The following is a 19,922-nucleotide window of genomic DNA, read 5'->3' as shown; positions in this document are numbered from 1 at the left end:
TATATGTAGACTTTGGTAGTCTACTAGCAGGCTTTTTACCTCTAACATTAACTTTTATCTCATCTGTTTACACTTATGCTCATTCTTGTAATCCATACAAACTCAATGACACGAGAGTATGATCTTTACATAGCCAACATACTAAAAGCTCATGAAAGATGCCTGGAGCATCAGTATTAATGACTTACCAAAAGAGTGAATGGATGAATCAAAGGACCAGGGTGACAGAGTGGAGAAACTCAGCCACTTAGTAACCAGTGGGAGCTCCTTTTTGCTATATTCTCCAGAAGTGTTTATCTTAAGCAATTCAGAAGAAAATTCCGTTGCCAAATAAGTAACCACCATTTGATTGATCTATTTTTTTTCATTTTCATATATACATGTATCATGTATGTGTTTGGATGCCTGTAGGGGGATCTGTGTGCCATTGTACATGTGGAGGTCAAAGGACAACCTCAGATGTCAACTGTTGCCTTATACCTTGTTTGAGATGGAGTCACACTGTTTGTCACAATGTACATTACCCTAACTGCCCCCAAAACATCTGGGGGCTTGCCTGTCTCTGCCTCCCATATCACCATAGCAACACTGAGATTCCAGATGTATGCTATCATGCCTGGCTTTGCATGGGGTCTGGGGATCTGAACTCAGGTCCTTACATTTGAGTAGAAGATAGCTCAGATCAACTTACCTATTTGGGCATTGATGATTTTGTTTATCTGAAGTTTGCAAACCAGGGCACACAGGGCTGAGAAGGAACTGAAAACCCTGAACGTATCTTTGAAGGAGACCTGCTCTGGGACTTTGACTTCAAATGTCACTGACATAAAATTCCATGTGGCACCCGTGTGAGATGGGGACCATCAATCAGACTAGCATTAGGTTTTAAATGCATCCTAAGTGATTTTCCAGTTGTGCTATTAAGACAGATTTCAATTCCCAAGAACTAAGGTGTCTTCTGGTGCAGGAACATACTTGAGCACTATAAGCATCAGATTGTGTTACAGTAAGTAACCATTCAGTGTATTTGTTGGGCCTATCCATTACTACATTTAAAGAATATAACCTGCTAAATTGCATTAACTCATATTCTTTCTTTTCCCGCCCTTCTCTCCGTCTGTCACCTTTCCTTTCTCCTCTTCCTCCACTTTCTACTTCTTGCTGAGTATCAACTCCAAGGATTCACACTTGCTAAGAAACCACTTAGTCACTGAGCTCAATCTCACTGTTTTATTCACGTTGAGGCTAAAATGATACTGTCACAATCGATTGGACACAGGATTGAAACCTGATACTCTAGTCACATCTACGCAGCAAATTACCCAAAATGTACCCAGGGCCTGCCTCTGGGTGTGCTCCTTCCCCAGCCCACTCACCAAGGCCAGCCATCCATTCATTCAACTGCATGGCCAAGCTATTCTCCCAGTCTTCAAGAACCAGTACAAATATATGTCAGCAGGTAATTTGGCTGTAATGGTGCTGTCCCTTTAAGAATTCTCTGTTGCAGGGTCCTCTGACAATGAAATTTATACACTCAAGCTTGGAAAGATTTATTTACCTTATATTATTAAGCCACTTAAAATAACAAGATACCTGTTTAAGCCATTTGCATTATTTATCTATTCACCATTATTGTTATTTTTTTACACTATGGTATCTTATTAATAAGTGACTGCTTAGGCAGAAAAAAGCTGATTTTGGGCACATTTTCTCATAAACATATGAAAATAGCCCCCAGAAACTACAGTCACAAGGAAGGCAAATGCTCATCAGTATGTAGTTATTTTGATTCTTTTCCCTTTAATTGACTTTTTGATTACAGTCCCTTTCACTATCTTATTTGTAATATTCAGTACAATGAAATGCTAATTAAATACAGTACTGAGGAAACAGTGACAAAGGGAATGCACATCAGTTCAGACGCAATCCCCTCATGGCTCCTTCTCCTTCCACGCCCTTCCCCACTGGATGCCTCCTCCCCATCCCCTTTCATAGCTTGTGTTCTGTGGCCATCCTCACAGCTCTCCCTTCAACTCTCTTTATCCCATCTCACAAGTCCTTTCTGGTTTCCTGGTTTCTCTGAGCCTAGGTAGTCTTGCTTATGGAATATTTTCCACTTCTATCTCTCTCTTTTTCCCTGGAAATTCCATAGTTTCATTTCTATTTATGGCTGAATGAAATTCCATATCATGTGTGCATGTTTTCATAATCTATTCATCCACTGATGGGCATAGGGGCTGACTGCTTCCTTGCTCCTCTGAAAAGAGCTGCAGTAAACATGAGTGCGCAAGTACTCCTGTAGGCCATAGCGTCCTCTTAGTACCTGTGAGGAGCGATATGGGTGGGTCATAAGGAAGATCAATGTTCAGTGTTTTCAATGGCTACCACACCACTTCCCACAGGGGCTGTCTCAGTTTACACTCCCAGCAACAGTGAAGGAGGCTCTCTTCCCTACCCCGCCCCCATGTCCTCTCCAAAATTTGCCCTCATTTGTTTCCTGATGATTGATAAGCTACGCTATAGAAATTCCTATCTTTAAATCAGTGCAATGATACATGGAGTTATGTAACCATTTAAAAATATAACTGCTTCTATATTGGATTCTGCTTTCAAATATAATTAAGAAAGAGATTTGAAATACAACAATTCAATAAATTCTCAAAATGAGTCACTCCCAGTACTTGTGCGAACAGACTGCTGGTTAGCCAGCTCTCCTTTTCTTAGACTCTGGTTGGTTTGACTCAGAGTGCAGAGCACAGAATACAGTATGTTTAGAAATTAAGCTCCCTGTGTATGGGCAAAAACTTAGAAGACAGATTTCTGTTTGGTGAGCATTCATTCTTAATAGAGATTCATGTGTGGGCTGCTTTGTTCAGGCTCTATGGAGCCTGAGCTGTCACGTGTGCCGAGGAGGGCAGGGCTGTGCACGGCACCAAACGACAAACGCTGCACACTGTGGCACCCCTGCTTCCCATCACCCCAGGTTAATGAGGACTCTGAATACCAAGTCATTCTTTTGTATATTAATGTCCATTGGGACTCAGCATCCATCTTGTTACTCAGAGAAAAGGCAAAGGAAACCATGAAATAGTTTAAACCACTCTCCTTCACACGTAATATCACAGTTTTAGAAAGAGTGAAATCAAATACATCTTAAATGAAGGTGTTTGTGTCAATTCAGCAACTTTACCTCCAGAAATAGATTCGAAGGCAGTAATAAGAACATGTTCAAACATTCGGATGGGAGTTCAGTCTCCATGGCTACATAGATGAATAAAGAAATTAGCAATAGTGAGATACTGAGCTAAGCCCTATGCTGAACACCCACACAGCCTTTTGTTTTGTTTTGTTTTACAAGGCAGGGTTTCTCTGTGTAGCCTTGGCTATCTAGGAACTCTATAGACAAGGCTGGCCTTGAACTCACAGAGATCTGCCTTCCTCTGTTTCCTGAGAACTTGGTTAAAGGCCTGCACCATCACACCTGGCTTTTCAGTTTTTAATAACAATGTTATATATTTTTACATGTGTTGCAAACATGTGAATGTGCATGTGTATGAATGTGTGTATGTGTGTGTATGTGTGTGTGTGCCTGCTTGCACGGGGCTCATGTGTATGTATACATGTGTGCATGCACATGAAGACCAGAGAACAAGCTTGGGTGTTAATGTTCAAGATGTCACTGCACCTCCAGTAAAGTCTGTGTGACGAGAGTAAAATCTTAGATGTTGACTCCTGAGGCGAGTGCTTTAAAGGAGGCCTGTCTCCTGGAGAGCCCTGGCAGTCCCTGAAAAGGATGTGTTCCAGATTTGTTCTTGCTATGACCGGGGGAGGGTTCTGTGCCATATCTTTTGTATTACTAACCTTTTTTGGAAATATTTAGTTTGGAGAACAGAGTATGAGTGAGGGGTCTATTAGATTGGACACTCCAGATTTGGCCACATAAGAGGCTTTAGTAAATTCACAGCAAGACAGAGTTCAGATGAGCTCATTAGGAATGTTCATTACAGGTGTATAAAACCACAGCTGCTTCATTACCATGTGCAGGAGCACATGATGGCCAAGGCAATAGGTGGGTAGAGGTTAATGGAGCCAGAATTCTTTATCAAACTTTAAATTGGCTAGAGAGGGTCGCTGGGGCATAATCACCCTGGTACTTTCTTGTAAGGCTATAATAAAAAGGGCATTAAGGGACACTATTCAAAGGCTGGATGTTGGTTTGTTAGGCACTGGGTTGCAGAGCACTGGGATAGTGCCTCTCAAGGCCTGTGGAGGTTGTTAGACACCAGAGTCTAAGAATACACTGACCTCAGACAATACTGATATCATCTCTGTGAAATCACTGTCTGACTCCTGACGGGTCTCATGAAAAGTTATTTTCTGTCTGATGTTGAAATTGGCCATGTGTGGCCCAATTGATTTTGGCTATTGTACAATAATTAACTTCCTTTTTTCTGTTTAAAAGTCTGATGCTTGCACTTATGAATGACACTCAGATCCAGTACCCTCTTGCGTTTGTGTCTGTCACTCGCAGACTCCTTGCCCTCCTGTTACTGGTACCCTAGCTCTCCCCAGTTGTGGGACCCCCACCCCCAACCCCCGACTGGGTCTGACATCAAGAGTCATTATGACCACTAGTTTGTGAAGTTTGTGAAGGTCTCTCACTAGCCCAGGAGCTGATGGAGGAGGCTATGCTGTCTCCACCTCCCTACCCGTGGAATTACAAGACCCTGCCACTGTACCTGGCTTTTCTACATGAGTTCTAGGGACTGAGCTCAGGTCGAAAGCACTTTCCTAACAGAGCCGCTTCTCCAGCCCTGCAGAAGCATATTTAGTACTATCAGTGTAAAACTTAATTAAGCAGGTATCACACAATATTAGTTACTGGATGATTTAAATCTTATTTTTATAAATATACTAGTTTAAGGCCAAATTACAGTGTTTATTTCTGAAAAGAAGAAAAACAAGAATGGTAATTAATTTTTGTTTTCTTGAGCCAAAATAACAGCGTTTACTTCTGAAAAGAAGAAATCCAAGAATAACACAGGTAAGTATGCTTCCTTCCGTCTCTATCAGAACAGAGATGTCTCCCTTGATTTTTGCTGTCTGATTTCACTTGCCAGGAATCTGATTCAAGGGGCGATCTGGAAACCGGGGGAGAAAGCAATACAAAAACCATGTAGGGCAACTTGCCTCACTCTAAATAGCACATGGCACTTGCACTTTCTAGGAGGAAGGCAAGCCAGATACTCTTCTCAAAGCAAGCAGAAAAATGAGTGCAGTCCTATGAATGCTAAGATTGGCAGGGAAGGCCTTCAGTAAGCATAATCTCCTAGGACCATCTATAGTGCATACGACACATGGGCAGAAAAGGAAATATGGCACTTCCTTCTGAACAAGGAGCACCTCTTTCTTGGCTAATGGTAAAGCTCCTGGACACATGCTCATTGCTCGATGAATTCTTACTGCTTGCTTGAGTTCAAACAAAAGGACAAAAGATTTTATAGGAGGTATGTAAGCATCTATTGATCCTCCATCTTCAAGAGATATGTTCAGGACTCCAGCACATGCATGAAGCTTGGGCACTATGTGTTTCTCATACAGACAAACTTTGCATAAAGTTATTTTACCAAAGGAGCACAGTAAGAGATTATTAACAAGAATAATAGAGTAAATTATAGTACCCTACTATAACAAAATTATTTTTAAATGTACTAAATATTTCTAGAATTTTCCATGTACTGTTTTGGACCATGGCTGACTATGAGAAACTGAAACCATTGAAAGCAAACTCGCAGCTAAGGGAGACAGTGTATGAATAACTCTCAACTTGGAAGTGAGACCTTACTTGTGGGTTCTAGGATTTATTGGGGAAACTATTTGTCCTAAGAACTAGACTGCCCTGAACAAAGGCAAAAGTTGGAAGAACATGAGATAGCTCAGATGCAAAGGCTTTTGCTTCTGAATCTGTGTCTAGAAAAATCTGAAACAAGAATTCTTTAAATACGACCTCATCTAATCTGGCATTTATCTAAAAGATAAGTCCATTTCCACTGATCAAAAGGATAAATCAGGGATAAATCAGTCATTCATTTACATTTATTGTCACTATTGATATGAAATGTGTTGAGCTTGAGTTTTATTTAAAATGTAAGATATCTTTTTAAAGTACTTTTATGAAAAGTACAAACTTCTTTCATAGTATGAATAACTAGTTCTTAAATCATATGTGAGTGGATATTTTCATTATATTTGAATTAAGTGCTTTCAAAAATCATGCTTTTAATTAACTGGATAGAAATAATGATTTTTGTTTATTAGCTGTTATTAATGAACAAAAACCAACATTCAAGATTAAAAGGGTCACACATGCCTACGGGTTGCATTGGAGGGTTCTTAATGCCCTTCTCTTGGGCCCTTTAGGACTGTCTCACTGACACATCCCGAGACATCATGGCTCAGGACTATTTACACTGATCGTAACTGAGTCAGGACTCAAACCTGGCGCTGATGTGGATGGCTTTTACCTTTGAGTAGACTTGTAAAGAGACAGGGTCTTTTGTGTCTAAAACTGGTCATTTCCCAGGATCTCAAAAAGGGTTAAGCATATTTTCCTTCCATCTCAATGCTCAGTCTATTGTCCTATTCAGTGCCCCTGGGAGATGACATTTGAAACTGACAAACAGCATGTGTGTGTTAGGGAGATAAAGCTGGCACATGTGCGCTAGCCTCCTGGGATTTCAAAACGCTAGCAGCCCCAGCTGGTGCTGTGCCTCTGTCCCAGTGTGCACTGCTCCAGGCAAGCTTACATTCTACCTTCTGACTGTCAGGGGGACTCATCTGACTAGAATACAGTTATTCTAAAGTCTTTTAGGGCAGAGGATACAATAATGTTTTTATCAGTGGAGAGAAAAGTAGGTGAGCTTGGGGCCTCACTCATAGTAGGCGAGGGCTTTATCACTGAGCTACATTCTCAGCCTAGAAAGATCTTAAAGAAAACAGCACTACTTATTAATATTTATTGAAGAAATACAAAAGTTGCTTAAATTAACATCCATTTTTTGCAATATAGATATATTTGTTTAATACCAGATGTCCTGAAAATACCAGTGAAAGAAACAATAAAACTTCCTTTTCTTCCCCATGTTTACAGGGTGGCAGCAGGAAATGAAGGTGAGTGTCCAGAAAGTAACCTGTGCACAATGTTCAGATGATGGTTCTTACTATAGAGAAAACTAAACCAAAAGTCACTGGGCGTATGAAAATGTTGCCACTGTTCATGGAGGTCGGAGCTGAGCTAGGTCTCTCCGAGAATGGCACAAACACTAATCCTGCTAAGCACAAATGATGGAATGGATTCCTGCCAATGCCTCATGGATGATGTGTGGATGGTGCACAGCTATTGCTGTACCCTGAGATGCTTTCCTCACCAGTCTATTCTTCGTGCTACTCCTCACTCCTCTCCACTTACAGGAGAACAGTGATTTAGAAACACAACTGTTGCTCTTGAACTGGTAGAAGAAAGACTCTTACAGAGCACGTATCCTGTTCATCTTTAGACAGGTGTCTTTTCCTCCCCCCACATCACTCCCATTCCATGGGACTTATTTTACCTGTTGGATGTCTGCCTTACCAGTGAAACAAAGACGCTGCCAGATAGTGAATTTCTGTCACGCTATCTCTGGCACCATTGCATCCTTGGACGAGGAACGCTTGGCATGCAAACAGTACTTGGTATATGGTTGAAGAATGAGTTTTAGAGAGGAGCAAGTTTAGAAAATCGTCAGGATAGTTCAGAAATTAACCAAGTCCTGGTTTTTTGAAACAAGGCTTCATGTAGCTCAGGCTGGCCTGAATTCATTGTGTAATGGAGGCTTGCCCTGAGCTCAGGATCCTTTTTCCTCCACTTCCCCAACCATGGCGATTACAAACCAGTGCCACCATGCCTGCTGACATTAATATTTGCAGTGTCAGCTTCCCGGAGGAAAAGTTATGTGTTCTCCCCCCGCCTCACCCCACTCCCACATTTGTACTGTGGCGGAGGCCAGCGAGAGGCAGCAAGGCAGCAAACTGAGCAAGTGAGCACATCTTGCAGACTGCTCTGCCTGTGATGTTACCAGTAGCTGTGCTTCTCTGATGGTAACTACAAACAGGTCTGTATTCAAGCTATCTGCCAGAATAGTGGGAAACATGGAGACTGAAGGGCTCAGGATGTGGCTCTCCTGAGAATTATGAACCTTCCATATAATGACATGCTCATTCCTAACCTAAAGGACAATCTGGAAGAGGTGCCTGACTACAGAGAATCTGTGCAGATTTATTTATGCTCTGTCTCCTTGTGGATAAAATGAGGTAACAGTATTATCAGTGAATGACAGCATCTGTATGCCACTGAATCATTGTTGGGACTAAATTAGGTACCTTATACTCAACTGACTTATAAATTAAAAAGAATTAAAAATATATCATTTATTATAATCTCAGTAGCTTTATTATCTATTATAATGGTTCACCAAATGTTTCAAACTAAATTTTCTAATTTTACTACCTTTATGCTCAGGTGTTGTCATTCCTTGAACTGGAAAGGGCAGATCCTCATTTTGCCTTACAGAAACTCCATTCTGAAGAATTTGCCTACTTAGAAACCTTGGTATTTATTCCAAAGAAACAGAATCACTCCTTTTTAAAACAAACATTGCTTCTCAGCCTTCTGGCTAAGATCAAGTGTAAAACAAACAAACAAACAGTCTCTATGTCTCCCTGAAAGCACTTATCTGACTCCCATTAATTTTCCCATTGCCTGTGAGCATCTGTTTTTTTTCTTATAATAGATTACAAGAAATACCTAGTAATCTCTTGGCTGTTAGATTTTAATACCTGACATGGCTCTATTCAAATGTGATTTATGCCCACTGAAGCTGCTAATGTGAGCTGCTCCTTGAGCCAGTCTGTTCTCTTCATAGATGATGTAATTCCACTGGAAGTTTATTTTCCTTCTTAAAGGACACAAAATAAAAAGGATGAAGATCATATACTAAAAACAGTTTCCCATGAATTTTCTGATCTACTGTGAGATTGTTTTATAAGGTCAAAATAGAAGCCGTAGAAACATATTGTGGTGGTTTGAATAAGAACAACCCTTATAGGCTTATATATTTGATTGCTTAGTCATCAGGGAATGGTACTATTTGAACAGGATTAGAAGGTGTGGTCTTGTTGGAGGACGTGTGTCACTGGGGGTGGGCTTTGGATCAGGATGTAGCTCTCAACTACTTCTCCAGAACCACACCCACCTACCACCATGCTCCGAATCATGATGACAATGGACTAAACCTCTGAAGCTATGAGAAACTACTCAATTAAATACTTGATGAGAATTGCCACGGTCATGGTGTCTTTTCACAGCAACAGAACATAACTAAGACACATATGTTATTAGTATCATACTAATAATTAGTTGGTATAGTGTATGCTTTTTACTGTTCCTTAACAGAATAAAGCAGTGTACTTTACTTAAGAAACAATAATTCCTATTGTAACCCTTCCCTACCCATTCCATCCTTCTCCACATCCTAAATGGGGCAGTGTCAATGGACTCCTCCTCATCTCCCCTAACTTAACTTAACTTAACTAACTTAACTCCATCACAGGCTCCTCTGAAGAAATGAGGGCTCACTCCTAAGACAGCATTCAGCATGTCCTAACTTAACCACTCTCATAAAATCAAGACCTAGAAAGGAAGTCACTCTTAAGCCTTTTCATCCTGCCTACCATCTGCTGTGTGGTAACTCATGGCACATTCCTTAAGAACTCAAAAAATAAAAAATAAAACAGTAAGGAAAAATTAGCTAGCAATGCTTACAGTATACAAGGCACTGTTCTAAGAAGCATAACCACATTAGCTAACTTACGCATTATATAGTGGGTTTTTTTTTTCATTTTATTGTTGAAAAAACAAGGAGCACTTGCTAGGTGGCTTGGTGCATTACACACCCTTCCTCCTGCTCTTGACCCCACAGAAGCCAGAAATAGCCCATGAAAAGCGTGGGAGACCACGCACACTAGTGCTCTGGTAACTTCTCCAATGGCTCTCCTCTTACACAGAGTCAAGGCAAAAGTCCTCCCCCAGTTGCACTCTTACCAAAGGGTACCCCAACTTTGGCGCTTGCAGTGCCTTCTATCTGGAAGTCCAGTGACTTTCTCTCACCTCTGCCAACTCTATAACCTTGCCACCTTTCCCACTCTTCCTCTGCTGGTAACTATTTTTCATTCCTGCACTATTTCCCCACAGCATTTGCCACCATGGGACACAGAGTGTATTTTACTTTTTAAGGTATGTTCGTGGTCTGCTCACTCAGGTAGACTGTACCTTGTATGTGGGCAAGGTGATTGCTTTGTCTGTTGACTGTTGTATCTCTAGTCTCTAGAAAAGTATTACATGTAATAAGGGCCCACAAAAAACTTGGCAAATGAAGAAATTCATCCACACAATTAATTAAAATAATTAGTATAATATAAATATGAGAGTGAGAACAGAAGTTAAGAGACTGAACAAGAAGGATCTGCTGATGTATTACTAAGGGATAACCTTAGAGGCCTGGGCCAGAGAGAAGGCAGAACTACTGCTAGGAAAGGAACAATGTGTAAAACTTCCATGGGCTAAGATAATGTTTTCTAATTCTGGGAATCATTATTGGTGTTCTATAGATCTCCTGTTCTCTAAGATTCTCAATCTCATCATGAACTTCTCCCAATGCCATGTGTTTAAATGTACAAACATATAGGATTGATATTCAAATATTGTAATCACATTTTGTGATACAGTGTAATGCAGTGTAAGATCTAGTAGCAGTTTTGTAAACAACAAAAATGAAAAACGCAACATCAAAACCCACAGTGGAGCAATCCCAATTACACCTTCTGGAGGCAAGATCCGAGAACCTGCAAGTCTCCAAACTAAGCCATGAAACCGAGCTCCTGTAAGAATAGGAACTTAGCTTAGTCATCTTCAGTATGCCCCTGCCTCAGAACCTGGCAGCTTGCGTTCACCCAAGAAATGTTCACTGAATAACCGTATGTAAAGGAAGAGAATCAGCATGTTTTCCTTTGTAGTACTCTTGTGCCCACGGATACCCATGTGTTCATTCTCCAAGTCTTCCTCAGTGAGCTCTTCCTCATCATTCCTGCCTGGGCTTGAGCATCACAAGAAGATAAGAGCTTGCTATGAAGTGATGCTTTCTCGTGCAGCCGTGACTTTAATCGCATCATCTGCCACCTTTATCACCTACTTCTCCTCACATGCCACATACTCTTTGGTAAGCTGTCTTGCATCCTTAGACTGAAATATTTATGCTCAAATTCTGGGTTTCCATTTTACTTGTAAATATTTAACTGTGGGATGGCCACAATGCCTGAGAATTAACAACTTATGGTGGTTAAGTGATACTCTGAAAATCCTTTGCAGCTTCTGTTCTCTTTCACCCAGGTTGACCTTGAACTTATGAGCTCAAGCGAGCCTCATAGCTTAGTCTGCCATGTATTCAGACTCTGCATGTACCACTTTGCCTGGTGGAAGCTTCTATCCTTATATTCATAAGCGTCAGCACAAGTTCAATAACCATTTACTCACTATATGAGAGAAGGGAACAGTGATGAAGCTTAACTTGTTTCTTTTTTGTTATTTTTATTTCTCTAATTTTTCCTACTTGGTCAGCTGATCATTCACATTTTAATTTTCTCAAAAAAATTAACAAAAAGCCCCATTTGACTATCAAACAGAAAATAGAAACTAAAATAAACAAAATGGCTTTGTTCTCAGGTCAGAGGTATCTTTTCCTAACCTCTCATGATTGACAACCAGTAAATCCGCAGCATCAGGACCACTCTGCCAGTGTTCTCTATGCTGTGCATCACTGTGTCATTTGTATCCTCCCTCCCTAAACTATACCCAGGAGGCCTTGCTGGCTTACCTTCAGTTCTCAGGTCTGCTCCTTTTGACCACTAAAATCCCTTTCTTTAACCTCTTTCAATGTAATGTGTCCCAGTTGTACCAAAGAAACAATTCTGTGATAATTTTTTTTCTTTTAGACTGTTTTTTAACTTTATTTTTTTAAATTTATTTTATAATTTTTAAAACTGAGTTACATATAAAGAATTCTTCTTTCCTAATATAAAAAAAATGTATTTTCTTATTTCCTCTACTTAGGAAAAATACTGATTTCCTCATACTTCCAAAAATGAATGCAACTGAAGCTAAGGAAATGATTTTGCTGCATAGCACAGAAAGCTCTCCATCTTTTGCTATACTTCCTGTCCCTATGATAGATACTCATATAAATAAAAATAAATAAGTCTTTAAAGAAAATTAAACATGTTACAATAGTTACTTCATAACACAAAATAGACGAATAGTTTAATAACTTACAGGATCAGCAGGCCCACAGAACTCTCGAAATGTCTTTGTCGGATTCCTCTGTTGGATCTCTATGGCTACGCAAGGGCCAGAGCACAGCTCTGTCACCATATCCTTTGTATTCAAGAGAAACAAAATAATTAAGATAACTGAATATTTTACCCCAATTCTTTTAATTGTGCTGCTTTCCCACTATCTCCAGTCCTCAAGTGGTTGGTCACCTTTGACCTCTTTCCCATCTGGGTCCTGCACACAAGCTCCTTCTAAATTATGGCCACCTTTGCTTCGAAATGTTCGTCTCATCCCTTCACCTCCGCTCCTAAGACCACTGGCATTTGAAGGCTCTACTTTGCCTCCCCGGTCGCTTATGCCATTTCTAGCACATCTTCCTTTCAGACTTTCCTCTTTCCATCTGCATAGTTTCATCAAGTTAATATTCCTAAAGTATAAATAGTCCTGTTTCTCCTGCAGGGCCTTTAAAAATCTATTATGTGGTTAGCAACAAGGACTAACAACTAGAAACTAAGAAGAAAATAGATGAGCTAGTTTCCATGTATAGGATGGTGGGAGCCTAGGGAAGGGGACCGTGTAGTAGGCCAGATAATTCCTCCATCTTGCTGCATAAAACAGCCGCAGACAGGCAAGGTAGGCACAGGGCAGGTAGGAACATACAGAAGAGCCTGACATTCCCACAGCATTGCGAAGGTGCGCTCAGTTAAGGGAGCCTAGCAGATAAGATCATCAGGGCAGAATACAGTAGAGCTCTACACCCTACCACAGAGCTTTTTCTACACTCGTGTATACTGCTGTTATATCCACTTGAGCAAGAAAATGGAAACAAGTTATTTGTCCATCAACAAATGAGTGGTTAATAAAAACTTGCTGATAGGATATTATTCGGCAAAGAAACACGCAATCATGAGATCACAGGATATCGAAAAGAAAAATACATGGTCACTTGCGGAACCTAGCCAATAATACACACACATATGTAAGCAAATGTACATGTGGGCACAGCAGAAGACACAGAGGGTAATCACTAGAGCTCGATGAAGGACTGAATGCAGGTGATGGACACGCGTTCTGAGCAGAGTGTTTTCTAGTTCTAACTCTGCCGTAGAGTCTTCATTTTCTGTGGTGGATAAATGCATAATGGAGGTAAACTAGCAGGAGGCTCCACAGCTTCAAGATGGCCAAGAGGAGTCCATGCTTCTGTCATCCAGAGCTTGGAACACCCTCACACAGCACATGGGCTCCATCTGAGGTAAAGCCTCACACAACGTCCAGACTCTACATCAGGTGGAGGTCTCTGAAGACTCTACTCCATAGCTGTCCTAAGTTGGCCCTACGTAATGAGGTGGCATCTGCCCACCTTACAAAGCTTGAGAGCAAGCCTTCCCAGAGTCAAGCTGAACCAAAGCTACTTAATGAAAGCCAGACCAAAGCCCAGCACTCTACAGAGAACAATCCATGTCACCACACTGCACGCACGGTTAGTCATTACCAGGCATGAGAAGGAGGAGAACACAAGCTGCCAGCAGAAGCAATGTTGGTAAGGACATGGATCCAGCAGACAGGAGCAATGTAATGACACAAGATTGCTAATGCAGCTATCAGAGATGAGCCTGCATGCTCAAATTATAGGAGAAATATGAACATTCTGAGGAAAAAATGGAATAGCAGAAGACTCAAATCCAGAAATGAAACCAAAGACACTAAACTAAGCAGTGCTTTGGATGGGTGAGCAACGCACAGCCCTGCAGGTAAATGACCTGAGGCAAGCACTTCAATCGGCTTCATCACAAGCAAGGAAAGCCACAGGGAAGAAAAACAAAGGCTTTGTGGTTCAGTGTCACACCATTTAACACGGCGTTTTGGAAGAAAAGTTGACAAAGTATTTTAGGAAATAACTGATAAAAAGTACACCGAGTTTCTACCCATAGAGTTCTAAATCCAGCAAAGGACTATGAAGGACAATAAAAGGGGAAAAAGTATCAAACAGAACACCACACCCAGCAAGAAACAAAATAAATCTTAAAAGTTAAGGGAAAAAAAAAGTTAAAGACAGGTGAGCAAGGTCAGATAGCAGCATCAACAAGGCCTGCCAGTCTAAGGCATGGATCCGAATCTCACCGCATCTAAACAAACAAACACTGACACGGAAAGAGCAAAAAGAGCTCTGAGAACCCAGTACCCAAATCCGTCTGTAACACATAGTCAAGACACACTGTACACATGCATGAAATTCTCAAAAATAAACAAAACATGTTCTCAAGGGGGAAGGCAGACAAAAATATAAACCTACACAAAATAACAGAAGATGTAGGCAATAGAAAGCACTTCTCTCTTTTAACTGCCTTAAAGATTCAATGGCCTCATAAGCCCTCATGTCTAGATGAGGGCTTACAGACCTTACATAGCTTCTGGGAGAGAGAATAAGGCACGGGGGGGGGGGGGGCATCCAGAAAAAGTTAAGGGCAATAGATGGGAGAATATAATCAAAATATACTGCACACAGGTGTAGAATTCCAAAAAATTAAATACAAATATATTCAAAACAGAAAAAGAAAACTATTCAAAGAAAAGCATTAGATTTCTTTGAGAGGACGGCCCCAGGTAGGTCAACTGCGTTAGAGCAAATGGCTTCTTACTCATCAGGATACCGGCAGCAGCAACTGGCTTCAGTGGGTTGTTTGTTTGCTTGCTTATTTATTTATTTAATTTATGAGTCAAAGTCTCACTAAGTGGCCCGTGCTGGCCTGACACTTACTATGCACATCTCCTGGCCACTGCTTCTGAGTGCTGGGATTGAAGAAATGAGCTACCATGTTCAGAGCACTTGTTTGCTTGTTTGTTTTGAGTTTGGGAAACCAAATTGGGAGGGGGTGGGAGCTTGTGGTGGTGGTAAAATCTGGAAAGGGTTAAGGAAAGAAAGGGGAACTATAATCAAAACACATTGCATGCACATGTGAGATTCCAAGAAAATAAATAAAAATATATTTTTTTAAAAAACAGAAAAAATGCCATTCAAAGGAAAACATTAGTGGTGCATGGAAGAGTTCATCACACACACATAGGAAAGAGATACATGACAAAATAACGCCTGGGATCAGGGGAAAGCTGTTAGGATTTCCACTCGGTGTGAAATGGAGTAGTGAAGAACAGGACCAGAGAAGAGCGGGTCTCAGCGTCTGGACCACTCAGTGCATCTTTTCACTCTCCTGTCAACACTGAAAAGCACTGTAGGCAAGGTGAAAACAAATACAACTTTGAGGAAGAACACCAGGTGGGTGAGAGGTCATGCCAGCCCTTTTCCTGACTTCAATGAGTTTGTAACACACAAGACCAAACTAAAGCAACTTATTAAAGGACACATTTAAATATTAACCCAAACGCTGCCATCTGACCTAATGGAAATGACAGAAGAAAAAAGGGGCTCCTTAAGTAATGTGATATAGAACCCTACTCATTAGAATCCTTAAATTTACCCCAAAGTGACTTTGCTATTTTTATGCATAATTCTGTGGGATTTGATATTCTATTTCATGCTATTTAAATACTGCCTATACATAAAGTTCCAGGTTTTTAGTCAGAAGAGATATCAAACACATTTTTTGAAAAGGAGAGAAATTAATTATCTGCCTTTCTTCATTTTTTCTTCCTTTTCTACGTTGTCTGTGCCTCTCACTTTATGTTATTGCTGGCAGCTGACAACATTTAGAACAGCAGATATGTAGACTACTCCAATTGAGCGAAGAGCAAGGAAGCACAGACAGGGAGCAAAGAACGCCACTGAACACAGGATGTGTTTCTTTAAAAATCGACTCAAAATGTTTTGGTCTTCCCAATTTTTAGTTGTTATGGTTTGTATATGCTCAGCCCAGGGAGTGGCACTATTCAAAGGTGGCCCTGTTGGAGTAGGTGTATGTAGCCTTGTTGGCGTAGGTGTGTCACTGTGGGTGTGGGCTTTAAGACTCTCATCCTAGCTGCCAGGAAGTCAGTATTCTGTTAGCAGCCTTCAAATGAAGTAGAACTACTCTCAGATTCTCCTGAACCATGCCTGCCTGGATGCTGCCATGTTCTTGCCTTGATGATACTGGACTGATCCTCTGAACCGGTAAGCCAGTCCCAGTTAAATGTTGTCCTTTATAAGACTTGCCTTGGTCATGGTGTCTGTTCACACCAGCAAAACCCTAACTAAGACGTTAGTTAAGGAGAAAGCTTTCTAAAAACTTGGTTGATTAATTTTTAAGAGTCTTTTGCTGACCTAGGCTGACAGTCAGTCATACATGGAAGGACTGAATTAATGCCTACTCTCATTAGAACCTAACTTCTATCAATGCAAATCATGTGCCTTTTATCATAAAACTGAAAAGTCTATAGTAGATGTTCAGTCAGTATGTGCTGGTCTCATAATAACAGGATCAGGTCAAACTATCATTTTTTAAGACAATAAATCTGAAGTAAGTTTGAGTGTAAATATAAATTATCAAAACAATCATCTATCAAATAATTATTAAATTAAACAGTAATAAAACCAACAGCAATAGCAGCTCATATTTACCCAGCATTCTCAGTGAAGAGACAACTTTACATGATTTGTTTCAATTAATTCTAATAACAATCTTCTAACATTCATCATTCTCACCAGTACGTAGGCTAATAAAAGCCTTACAGGAGTAAATACCTAAGGGTCTCAGGAGCTGAACTTGGCCCTCTGAAACAGCACAACCCCTCTTAACCACTGAGACCTCTCTTCAGCCATGTTGAGCACTTGGCCAATCACACTTGTTCTTTTAAGACATGTATTTTTAGATTGTATTTTTGTCTTTCCTTTTTTGATTATGATATCCAAGCTGGCCCTGAGCTCCTGACCCTCCTGCTTCTGCCTCTCAAGCCTTAGGTACAGCTATGCAACACTACCTGGTCTGTTTTTAAAATTAGGTTGTCATTTTGCTATTGAGTTGTTTGTGGTATTAATTCCTTATCAGATTTATGGTTTATACATCATTCTTTAAAATACTTTGAATAACTATACATTATAAGATTCCCAACACATACATTTCATTTAGTCCCATTATTCACATTTATATTCATACTTACATTATACTCAGATACTACGCCTTTATAGACTTCATAGAATTCTTCGACATTAGCCCGATCCATATTGAACTATGATAAAAAACAAAACAAAATTGTAAGCTGACCAAGTGAGCCCCCTTAGCACTCAGCATTTATCATTTTCAGATGCACATTTCTACTTTTTGCTATGTGTGGTATCTTTTCCTTACACTGCTCTCAAAGGCTCTATGAAGCTCAGGCTGCCCTTGAACTTGTGGCTGTTCTACCTTGGCCTTGTAAGGGCCGGAATTACAGTTAGTTGCTATCATACCTGTCTCATTCTTTTAACTTCAAAATTTGAGTCCTGGATAATTTGTTCCTTTTAGAAGAAAATGTTATTAAAGACCAGCTGATCAATAATAATCTTATTATTTATTTATTGAGATTTATCAAGTACTTCATGTGTGAGGCATGACTAGCTTTCACACATGTGCCACCTCATACACGTCTCACACTCCTGTGACATTACGTAGAGGAGAAGCTCGGATTTGTGCACATCATTGCTAAGACTCAGAGGCACCAGGAGACCTCCCGAGCTGGTCTTCTATCACGACCAGAGTCGGTCTCCATTGACCACGCTCTCACCCACTAGTCTACAACTGTAGGAGTGAAACCCTATTCTTGATACAACAAAACAAGCACTGGCAATATAATGCTATTTATTGGTAGATTAGACACACAAGAAAACAATGTTACTAAGCACAGGTCCTTCAGGTCTTGTAGAGAGAATAGAAAGCCAAACCATACTATTGCTCTCTGAAGAATTTGAAAAAATAGCTAAAACTAGTTTGTAACAAAGCACTTAGATACATCAGCTGGATTTCTTACTAACACACAAGTGTGAATAGATAGTGTGTATATAAAACATACCATGAACAACTCACTCTTTATCAAGGGTGGTTTTATATTCAGTTAGGAATGAAATTTTGTATCTTTAACAGTCTCACAAACTAAAATATTAAATTACAGAAAGGGGGGTCTGAATCTGAGTTTTACCCCCATTCCTTCTTTGCTTATCTAGAATTGTCCAGACTGGAGTCATGGAGAAACGTCAGTCTACGGTCAACAATTCATGTCAGAAGGACAGACTGCCATGGGCAGTGTTACTATTATAGGGAGGGAATTCAGTTTGACTTAAATGTTTTATGCCACATTCATTCAACCTTTACCACTAGTACATCAAAATGTAAATAAAATATAACTTAATAAAACCCACAGTGGCAAGTACCATTCTCATGGCCTAGATGAAAAACTGAGGCTAAGGATGCCTAACCAGGACCACATGCCTAGGAAACTGCTGACCTTCAATGATACCATCGCTGACTCTATAGACCAACAACTTCATTCACCAGTGTACTATAACTGTCCTGACAAATGCACCAGTGAGTACAGTTACAGAAGTATGTGTTACGGCTTCAGTTAAGGGCTTTCTGAGAATGTCTGAGCAGGCAGTTCTAAGCCAGTATGGGGATAAGGCTTAAAGGCCATGGAGAGACTACATACACCAGCACTTCAGGGACAGTTTGGAAACTAAGCCCAGGCTGTGAGTGGCAAGGGAATCAGAACTCAAATTCCTCCTTCACTATTTGCTAAGATACTTAGAACACAGAAAGCTCACTGATGCACCTCCTTTGTTTGTCACTGGTAAGACTAAAATAGTCTTTGCTCCCTACTTTTTAGACGAAGTGCCAGGAAATGAAGAAACTTTGAAGCTTAAATCTGGTTTATCTTCTGAGTACTAGTATCTCAGTAAACCATTAAATATTCTTGTTTCATTATAAAGCTATTGAGTTCTGTCTTTTTGTTGCTGTTATTTAGTGTGTTTTGTTGTTGTTATTGTTGGGCTTGGCTGGCCTGGAACTCACCACGTACATCAGGCATGTATATGGTAGTTCAAATGCATACATACCTACCTCTTCTCCAGAGTGCTGTGATTAAAGGCCTATGCCACCACATCCAGCCAGGTTAGTGAATTTGTATCTCTTTAATTTTAATAAATCCGAATCTCAAGTGCGCAGTTAACATTCACTTACACACATTTTAAGGGTTATTAAAAAACAATTCTCCCATACAACATGGCTCACTGCAAAGCACTTACCATCTGTATTGCTGACATTTCAAAGCAGGCATCTCGGATACTTATTAAAATCTTTCCCAACATTCCTAAAAATGAAGAACAAATTGGTTCAAATATAAAATACTTGAACTATTTTAGGTTTCTAAGCAATACAAGTTTTCAACAACAATGACCTTTGATTCTACTCCTAATAAGGAAAATGCAGCATCTTTGCAAAGGAGAGCCAGTGAGTCACTGAACCGAGCACCACACTTAATCATCTGATTCCCTATAAAGGCTTCAGGAATATCAATGATGGTTCTGAGAACACTGTAT

At 40.2% G+C, this 19,922-nt stretch overlaps 1 protein-coding gene across 3 annotated transcripts in view; it reads right to left on the bottom strand.

Annotated features, from left to right (window-relative positions):
* The window catches only part of Nme7 (NME/NM23 family member 7), a 137,737-nt gene that overhangs the window by 40,035 nt on the left and 77,780 nt on the right, over positions 1–19,922 (bottom strand). For all 3 annotated transcript variants that reach the window (XM_028758621.1, XM_028758627.1, XM_028758634.1), the window contains exons 10-12: positions 19,629–19,693; positions 17,513–17,581; positions 12,422–12,523 (exon numbers count right to left, since the gene is read on the bottom strand). In XM_028758621.1, the coding sequence (XP_028614454.1) occupies positions 12,422–12,523; positions 17,513–17,581; positions 19,629–19,693 (236 nt within the window). The remainder of the gene's footprint in view (positions 1–12,421; positions 12,524–17,512; positions 17,582–19,628; positions 19,694–19,922) is intronic.

The sequence above is a fragment of the Grammomys surdaster genome, unplaced genomic scaffold (genome assembly GCF_004785775.1).
Source record: "Grammomys surdaster isolate TR1022 unplaced genomic scaffold, NIH_TR_1.0 130, whole genome shotgun sequence".
Classification (NCBI taxonomy): domain Eukaryota; kingdom Metazoa; phylum Chordata; class Mammalia; order Rodentia; family Muridae; genus Grammomys; species Grammomys surdaster.
The sequence above is the reverse complement of the archived record's forward strand: the minus strand, read 5'-3'. Positions and strand labels throughout refer to the sequence as shown.